The sequence below is a fragment of the Nansenia antarctica genome (assembly GCF_963989245.1).
Source record: "Nansenia antarctica genome assembly, chromosome: 20".
NCBI lineage: Eukaryota > Metazoa > Chordata > Actinopteri > Argentiniformes > Microstomatidae > Nansenia > Nansenia antarctica.
In genome coordinates, this window is record NC_137693.1 from 21,906,465 (window position 1) to 21,916,464 (window position 10,000).

The 10,000-nt window shown below is 41.1% G+C and overlaps 1 protein-coding gene across 2 annotated transcripts in view; it reads right to left on the reverse strand.

Annotated features, from left to right (window-relative positions):
* Positions 1-10,000, reverse strand: part of LOC308174595 (periostin-like) — a 27,623-nt gene that overhangs the window by 2,947 nt on the left and 14,676 nt on the right. For both annotated transcript variants that reach the window (XM_080549695.1, XM_080549694.1), the window contains exons 11-19: positions 9,849-9,985; positions 9,078-9,208; positions 8,556-8,686; positions 6,430-6,532; positions 5,689-5,756; positions 5,504-5,549; positions 5,357-5,407; positions 2,668-3,231; positions 2,454-2,522 (exon numbers count right to left, since the gene is read on the reverse strand). In XM_080549695.1, coding sequence (XP_080405821.1) covers positions 2,454-2,522; positions 2,668-3,231; positions 5,357-5,407; positions 5,504-5,549; positions 5,689-5,756; positions 6,430-6,532; positions 8,556-8,686; positions 9,078-9,208; positions 9,849-9,985 — 1,300 coding nt within the window. The remainder of the gene's footprint in view (positions 1-2,453; positions 2,523-2,667; positions 3,232-5,356; positions 5,408-5,503; positions 5,550-5,688; positions 5,757-6,429; positions 6,533-8,555; positions 8,687-9,077; positions 9,209-9,848; positions 9,986-10,000) is intronic.

Consider the following 10,000-nt stretch of genomic DNA (forward strand, 5'->3'; position numbering starts at 1 on the left):
AAACAGTATCAACCAGGATAGATGTTTGTACTGTTTTACATGGAGGTTATCCAAGACATGGCCTAACAGAATGAGTGCTGGTAATAGAGAGTGCTCTGTGTAAAACATGTCAGGGAACCCAATTATGAGTAAGTGTTATTAGGAATTATAGGTTCTGATTCTCACCCAACATTACAACGATCAGCAGGAATACGTGTTGCGGTGGTACTAATGTTGTATAACACAATATCTGTCTTCTATTGTTTATTCGGAATCTTTTGCTCATAAATATTGGCTCATAAACGTGATTGGTGAGTGTTAACTTTGTGTCATGAAAATAAGGTTGACATACTGTAAATACATTTTGAAGAGAAAATAACATTTGGTAACACTTTCTATGAAGCTCATTATGAATAATGCATTATACTGTACATGTACTCATAATGCACTATGATAGAGTAATAATGCAGTCAACATTCATTATTGCTGGTCACTTTTCTCTAAGATCATACAGCATTATAAGTGCTATAAGAATATAGTGGCATAATATATACAATACAATACTATTATAAAGTGGTCTATGCAACTATTTGTTCAATCATTTGAAGAATAAAGAATAACATATCATTATAATAATTATTATAATAAATAACTTTGTATTGTGTCATGATGAAATGTGCATACATGTTAACTTTACTGAGAGCAGACAATGAGGAAAAAGTGACCAGCAATTATCAAACTGTATTCACGTAACTGTACATGATGTGATTATAAGGCTATAACTATGCTTATACTGTATTATTACTCTGTCATAGTACTGTACTGAATACTGTACTGTAATGAATTATACATATGGCCTTCATAGAAGGAATGTTGAAAACAGCATGGGCTGTGGTTTGCAATCATTTTGGCAGATACACCCTTGCAAGATAATTTATGGATTTCGATTAGGATTACAAATTGCTTCTGAAGTTAGAATTTTGCAATCATTTTCATTTTTGCAATCACTTCTGGAACATATTTGCAGGTCTCAATGAGTTCCACAGACTGATTTCTTTATTAACTACAATCATTCAGCTTGGGTGAATCTGTCATTACATATCATTGGCTATATTTAATCCTGGTGTCAAACTCATGCATGTCATCTCACAACCAGCAGTGCAGAGAATATCATCCATAATTGGCCTTCACTTTTCCTAGTGTGGTCAGGGTTCTTTCCCTCTATGTGGTCAGGGTTAAGCCCCAAACATAATATGTTCATTATTAATTAATTATATTATCTTGAATTATGTTCCAGATGGATGAATGATATTGGCTGCAAGTTTTTCTATTTTGAGGTCTAGAATAATAGCCTTTGTTTTCAAAATGTCTTCTCTGGATTTGTCCATAATCTGTTACAATTTTGTCGGCTACATATTCAGTCCTCAAGAAAGCTGAGACGGGAACAGTATCAGCTGTTCATATTATGGGATGCTTGGTACACGGGGGAAGAGGCGGCCATTTCGGTTGCCAGAGGCAACGTATGGCATACTGGACGTGCTCATGCCATTCTTCTCTCAGGCTTGAAGTCAAGTGTTTTTCTCCAACTAACCTCCCTCTATGATTCGCTTGATCTCCTCCTCCTGGAGAATGTGTACCTCACTTTCCAGAAACTTCTTAACCTTGGTTACCTCTAATGGGACCCAAACATGTTTTGATTTAAATGCACATCATATTTTGTGAGCGGCTGGACAGAGGGGAAACGCTGTGGAATAATAGAATAGGGCCTACAGAATAGTATACTGCGGTGATGAGACATCAGGTGTGACCTGAGGAAAACCTTTGTAGATTAAAATATTGTCTTGTTTCAACAATAACTATTTTATGAGTGTGCTGGCTGAATTCCATTATAACTTCTGATGGGATAACATGGTAATGACGTCCTTGGGTTAAGCGTCCTTGGATTTGAGAAAGGCGCTATATAAATCTAAGCTATTATGATTATGATTATGATTATTATTATTATCAGGCAACCCCTCACACCCCTTTGTGAGGGGGTGTGGGGGGGGCGCGGGGTGGTGATACAAGTCAAGTGAAGGATGTGTACAGTACAGTGCCCTCAAAGTAGCCAAACATCAAGTTCAAATCAATCAATCATTAACTAATTAATGACTGACTGATTTATTGAAAGAGTCACCAACACCAATTCAAGTGCTTCTGAAAATGCATCAATGTTATACGTTTTCATAGGCTGTGAACATTCATTGCTGTTCTCAACTTCATTGTCGTGTAGAGTATCAATGAAAGTGAGTGAAATGGAAATCCAACTAAGATTAACATGTTCCACAGCTATGACCAACTTTTAGGCATTGATGCATTTGTCAATAACATCCATAGAAAACATATGGATGGATACAGACTACAGTAAAATGCTTCCAATGCAAGATGCAGTACAGTATATACTGTGTTCATGCATGCAACTGCATTTTACTGACCTTCTTCCAGAATCTTCTTTAAGTCTCCGTCTGTGTCCAGCTCTCCATCAGAAGAGGTATGACTGTGGGCTATGGGGACGAGAGAGAGACGATTCGTTGATCTTTTAATGTTTTATATTTTCATTTTCAAGTATTTCAGCAGACCATTGTAGTTTATGTTGTGGCCAAACAACTGTTGTAACCTAAACATCCGACAAAGGTTTCTGGAACTTACTTTCAATAACTCTTGTGACCTTGGTGATGGAAGGTACTCCTTCAATGACTCTGGTAACCTTGGTGAACGTGGGTTCACCTGCACGGACGACCTCAGACATGGAAGACTCCGATCCGATGACCCTGGTAACCTCGGTGATGTCGCCCTCAATGACATGCGTAGTTTGAATAGGATCTGCTGCGATCACTCTGGTCACCTTAGTGATGGATGGATCTCCTTGAACCACTCTTGTAACCTTGGTGATGGTTGGCTCTCCTTGAACCACTCTTGTAACCTTGGTGATGGTTGGCTCGGCTTGAACCACTCTTGTAACCTTGGTGATGGTTGGCTCTCCTTGAACCACTCTTGTAACCTTGGTGATGGTTGGCTCTCCTTGAACCACTCTTGTAACCTTGGTGATGGTAGGTTCGGCATCGATAACCCTTGTAACCTTGGTGATGGTAGGTTCGGCATCGATAACCCTTGTAACCTTGGTGATGGTAGGTTCGGCATTGATAACCCTTGTAACCTTGGTGATGGTAGGTCCAGAATCGATAACCCTTGTTACCTTGGTCACTTGAGGCACTGGGGAGAGCATAAAAACGTTTGAAGATCTGTATATTGTAACTGAAAACTGTATTGTTAAACATTACCCCCATCTTAATATACACGTATATCCTATTTCTATACACTGACCCAGATGGATGTCTTTAGACTCTCCATCCCTCTCAACTTCGCAACCTAAGTTCTGGCTATGTTTCAGCCTAATGATAGCTTCCTTGACTCTTTGGTCTGTGGCTCAGTTGGTAGAGCATGGCGCTAACAACGCTTAGGTTGTGGGTTCGGTTCCCGCTGGGACCATATATACAGATATTTATGCATTCACTGCAACGTAACTCGCTTCGCATAAAAGCGTCAGCTAAATGGCATATATGATGTCTTATCTTTGGTCCAAGAGGTGACATAATAAATCCCAATAAGCTTGCAGATTGATAGTACTCTTCAGCAATAACAACAGTCATGGACTAAACTTAAAAGTCTGTATTACTGTTACTGTCTCCATTTTTTTTATACCTCTTCACATTCTGTGCAGAGGCATACATCATTATGAGTGACAGCATTTATTTCAGTTGTGAACACATGAAAGCTGTCAGATGTGATTAGACTCTCCATCCCTCTCAACTTCGCCTAACCTAAGTTCTGGCTATGTTTCAGCCTCATAATAGCTTCCTTGACTCTTTGGTTCTCATGTTGACAGACATCAATAGCAAACTCCAAAAGCAAATCCAAGGCCTAGCATCAATACTACACATTGACGTGGGAGGGTGGGTAGGGGGAATGTATGCAGGTATGAAATGATGTGTATTTTGGTAATTGTTTTGTCATTGTCCTTTGTGTGTTTGTACATAAAATCAAAATAAAAAATTGATCACAAAAAAAATACTACACATTGACAACTCTCTTATACCTGCACAACGATGTGACGGAACACACCTGACTTACCAGAAACACCTGTCAAGTCAATTGTCCCATTACTTTTGGGTACCCTAAAATAGTGGGACTATGCATAAAGCGTATTGAACCAATATGGACACAAATACCAAATGAATATAAAATAAAAGCTGTTCGTTGTTTGATTCCAAAATTCCAAAACTCGTTGCCAAAAGAAGAAAAATGCGTCACTGCCTCATTACTTACACAGGGCACTGTACATACTTTAAGTTGGGACTTTAAGTTGTAAAAAAGTGAACTTTCCCTTTCAATCTCAGTGCCAGCTATGCAGAGCTATGTTCTGGTGTAATCCATTAACCACACAGATGGTAAGGTAGGCAATAAACCCAGCTAGGGAGACACTAATGAGTTACTAATAGGACCATGTAAAGATGCTGGGAGGGCAGATGGGGACTACGCCAATTACACATTACACAGTGTGTGTGTGTGTGTGTGTGTATTGCCATGCGTTTGGCGCACGTATGAAAACACAGTTCGTCATTCATTAATAAAGAGAACAACCCACAGATGAGCTCAAGCTGGCATGGGAACCCAGCCTTCCTACCCTCTAGTACCCCACACTAGACTGAACCTGGTTGAACTTGATATAAAACCTCTGGCAGCAACACCCCGTCTCTGCTAACAAGAAGCAGACCCTCTCATGTCCTCATAACGTCCCTAATTACCTCAAAACCAACAGAGCTTTATCTCTCCCCACGTTACGCAATCCAGACAGGCACACTCACTCACAGGCTCCTTCAAGAGAACTGGGCTGAGACGCAAGAGAGCAGATACTGTCCAAATACTGTCCAGGACCCCTGTCCAGGACTCCCCCCGTCTCTTGACAGCCCAATTACCTCATCATTAAGGGACCTGATTAAGGGATGTCGAGAGACTTTGACGATAGGAAGAGAAGCTAACCTACCCCAGTGGCTTGTCAGAGTAGCAATAAGGAATGTCCAAATATGCTTTTGAGAGATACCGCCAAGGGATATCATACCCTATCATGCGTGCCTTCAGATTGAATTACAGTAGATTAATTTTAGAAATCGGATATTGCTTCAATATTTAATAAGAACATAAAGGTCTCTATAATGTGTATGCATATGGTTACATAAGCCAACATCAAATAGGTGAAATAGCTTACCCTTCTCCTCTACTTTGATCTGAGCTAACCACAATGTACTGTTTGTAAATTCATACAATATGATATTATTACCTGTTTCAATAATATTATGATGATGAATGGTTGTGGTGGTGATTGTTCTCTCTGCAAAAGAAAAAATAAATTTAAAGCATTTAACTTTAGGTGACATCCATGTTTTAAAAACCATCACAAGAGTGAAGATGAAGATGAAGAACTTACTGATGAAGGTGAGTGGGATCTCCATGTAGGAAAATCCAGAAACAAACTAGAAAACGCAAACAAAACATGACAGCAATGGGTGGAGGTTGGAGAATGAAAGAAAACGCACACATGGGCATAACGATGATCGAAGGAGCTTTATGACAGGATCTACATATGGAAGTGTCACAGGACCGTGGCTCTACCTTGATGTTGATGTACTTGATGAGTCTCTTCAGCAGAAGCAGCAGGTCCTCGCGGCCCACGGGGAGGTCTGCAGACGGCACATGCATACACACATATTTATGTGGTTATATTTCAAGAACCCAGAGTTCTTACTCCTTACGTTCCACTTCCAACGATTGTTATCTGCTAAATGTCCCCAAAGTTCGCACTGAATTCGGCAAGCACTCCTTCATGCACTTTGCACCCTCTGCCTGGAATTCATTACAGAGCACTCTGAACCTGAAGGAACTCATTTCTCTTGGAACTTTTAAAAACCTTGTGAGTAACTTGGAATCAGCCTCATATCGTTCTTGCACCTGCTTTATATGAAAGTCCCATTATTTTACTCTATTGCTCTGACCAGATTGTATTTTGTCTATTTTGTTGTTTTTGACTTGGTGTTGTTTTATTGTGTAATTCCGCATTGTTTGTTTTAACTTGTCGAAACTCAATGTTTTAAGCTGCTGTCTTGGCCAGGCTTCCCTCGGAAAAGAGATCATTGTGTGTCTCAATGGGACCGACCTGGTTAAATTGGGAGCCCCCCCTCCCAAATTTCGTTGTTTGGTACCTGTACTATATCAATGACAATAAAGACCATTCATTCATTCATTCAAATAAAGGCTAAATAAAAAATCTAAAAAACATAAGTACATACACCTTGTGTAAACAATAAACAATAAACAATAAACACGCATGCGTGGCTCTGAAAGCACTGTCCTCACCTCCGGGGTACAGCACGTTCTTCACCACGTGGATCACTCCGTTAGTGGCCATCAGGTCGTAGTCTGGCACGTCCACCGAGTTCACATGGATGGAGTTGTTCGCCTGAAAGCGGTAATAGCAGAAGTAAAAGCATTCTTATGACTTGTGTTATGAACTAATTGTACTATGTTACAATGACTGCCATTTGCAATTGCCCTGAGTTCGCCTGGATCGAGTTCTTTACTTGGGAGTGTGGAACGGCATCCCAATGGTTATTAACGATGATCGCAGCACTTGGAAATAATTACAGGGTACGACAACAGTGGAAGAAATGACGATAATGACTCCCTGATGTTAATTGAAACACTTTGTTAGCAGGTTTAAGCTTGAGAAAGGGGCCGAAGTGGGGATCTACATACTGTAGATAGTGATTCCAGATGGCAAGTTACATTGTTGGAGGTAAGGTCTGGAAAATCCACCCCAGGGAAACTACTTTCCTGTAATTTAAATGTCCCATTGGAGGTCACTGGGGGTGGACAGAAGATTCCCTCCTGCTCTCTGTCTCACTTAACTCACACATTTGAGACACCTTCTCCCTTTACTTTCTCCCCAGTCTAGCTCTGTCTGTCAGTCCAACAACTGCATGCCTCCATCTCAGCCTTTCTCTCTGAAATGATCACTCATTCTTTGTTCTTAATTAAATTTTTTAATTTTGCCATTTAGCAGACGCTTTTATCCAAAGCGACTTACAATTACGAATTACAGGGACATTCCCCCTGGAGTAACTGAGGGCTAAGTGCCTTACCCAAGGGCACACTAGTAGTGGTGTGGCTTCAGGCGGGATTTGAACTCACAACCTTCCGATCCCAAGTCCAACTCACTATCCACTAGACCACCACTACTCTTCTCTCTCTGTGTCCCAGTCTTTCTAACCCTCATTCCTCTCCCTGTCGCCGCCTCTGTTGCCTCTGCAACACAGATAGCTTGTTTCCTGTCTTTATCAGTTCCTACAATCTCAGCCAAGCCTTCCTTTGTCCATTAAGGAAGTTCAGACTTCCCAAAACAAAGTCATTGTCTGAAGTCCTCTGAGATACTGGGAGGAGGGAGATAGGGAGAGGGTGAGCAGCTGAGGGTTGATAGGGGGAGAGAAAAAAAAGGAGAGTGGGTAAAAGTCAGAGTAGTATAGAGGAGTTTAGAGGAGAGAGAGAGGAAGAGTGAGTGACAAGGTAGAGAATGGTCGGTGGAGTTTAAAAAAGGAGGGTAGATGGCTTCAGGGAGATATCTGGCTTTGAAGAAACAGATTAGCAAAAACTTTAATGGAAGGGATTAGGCTGTTGTCTAAATGAGAGAGTGGGGAGTGATGAGGGGAATGAAAGATAAGCGTACAAACCCCGAGGACAACACAGTCATACACAGTAGCCTTGTGTGCAGTTGTCATATACAGGAATACGAGTCTTTTTTAAATAGATGTACTTGAGCCGGCGTTCACATTTAATACGTCTAAAGCCAAATGGGAGTGATATATCGTGGTTATAATGTAAAATGTACTGTAAAATGGTTAATGGTGCAATTGGAGTAGGTCATTATATAAACTGCTTCCTTCATCAGCCTCTGGGGTACACACATTACGGAAACCTCTCATTACAGACATCTCTCTGGATACAAGGGCTTGACCGAGGACCAAGACATTGACGTTTGTTGTGCTAATCCGAACCTACCGAACCTAACTGTTGCTATGGGGATCCGAATGAATGAATCAACAAACATATCTATAGTTAAGAGACATAAGGAAGGATAGATACGTCACATAACACATCTTGAACTTAGAATGATAAGGTTCTATCTCCGTTTAGAATGAGAAGGTTCTATCTCCGTTTAGGGTAGTTCAGAGATATTGAGCGTCAACGTTTTTACATTCCATTATGTTTTGTGAGATGGAACCTTTGTATTTTTATTAATTACTAACTAAAAAATGTAAACATTTTAAAAATAACACCACACAGGCATTAATAAACACCTAATGGATCAGATTATGTAAAAAACTCAATTTTGACAAAAATGGAGATAGGACCTTAATAATAATTCTAACGTCACGACATAGAGTTGTACTGTCTACGGTGGTCAGTAATGGTGTTACTGTACTCACGGACAGCACTCTGAGGTTGTTGCCCTGGAAGGTTTTGAGCAGGTTGGTGACTCCGCCCTCCAGTCCCCCGTTGATGAACACACCGTTACTGAAGTGGTACAGCAGGAGAGTCCTCAGGGCGTTCACGTCGCCTGGTGATGACATCACAAGGAAACCATGGGGTTACACTCTGGAGAGATCTCAATAGTCTAAGGTGGCTTCTTTGCCATTCCATCGTCTTCTTCATCTTCATTGATTTGGTAGAAGAACTGGCATCTGCTAATAGTTCTAGTCGTTTCTATGTTTTCAAATCAGTGAAGCGAGTAAAGAGGGGATGGTTGGGCGAAGGCTGTGAGAGACATTGGTTTTCACAAGGAAACCACGGGTTATGCTCTAGAGAGATCTCAATAGTCGATGGCATCTGCTAATAGTTAGAGTTGTTTCTATGTTTTCAAATCAGTGACTCGAGTAAAGAGGGGAGGGTTGGGCGAAGGCTGAAGGAGAGACATTGATGGGGGAAGAGAAGACTACTGTAACACTGACTTGTGAGCAGGGCGATGTCCTGTTCACTGAGGCCCTCGAAGGCGTCGTCTGTCGGAGCGAACACCGTGTAGGACCCCTCCTGTTTCAGCAGCTCTGTCAGACCAGCGCTCTCCATCAGGGACAGGAAGACGCTACAGAAACACACATGACGCCAGTCAGTCCCTGAACATCCAGAGCCTTCAGCGTGGCCGCACCTACTCTCTGGAACTCCCTCCCCACAGTGATCCGCAACGCCCCCACCCTGGACCTTCAAATCAGCCCTTAAATCCCATCTGTTCACCAAGGCCTTTGGCCCCTAGTCAATGTTTCAGTTTTGCTTTGTTTGTTTTCTGTTTTGTCTGTCTGATCATTTCCCTTTAGAATTGTAAAGCGTCCTTGGGTTTTTTGAAAGGCGCTATAGAAATGAAAGTTATTATTATTATTATTATTACAATCTCCACCATGTCGGAAAAAACATGCATTTTCATCAAATGTTCCGAAATATGTCATATATCAAATCTGAATCAGTCCCTGCATGGGAAGTAATAATATTGTACAAATGATCCCACTGACATGATTGCTTGATGTATGCGTAGTAATAATAATATGAATAATAATAATGCATTTTATTTATGGGCGCCTTTCAAAGCACTCAAGGACACCTTACAAAGCATCATTTTAAAACAAGGAACAGATTCAAACAGGTTCAAACAGTGATTCAAACAAACAAAAACAAAACAAAACAAGACAAAACAGTAGTGTATGTGTGTACTGTATAGCTCATGTTCTTACTTGAAGCGTCCGTCGACCATGAGGATCTCGTAGATGGTGGACTGTGCTGGCTTGATGAGCGACCTCATGACATGCATCGCTCCATTGCTGCCCTCCTTACCGCCTCGCACCATGCAGGAATTCTCTATACACACCGCCTAGAGACAGAGACA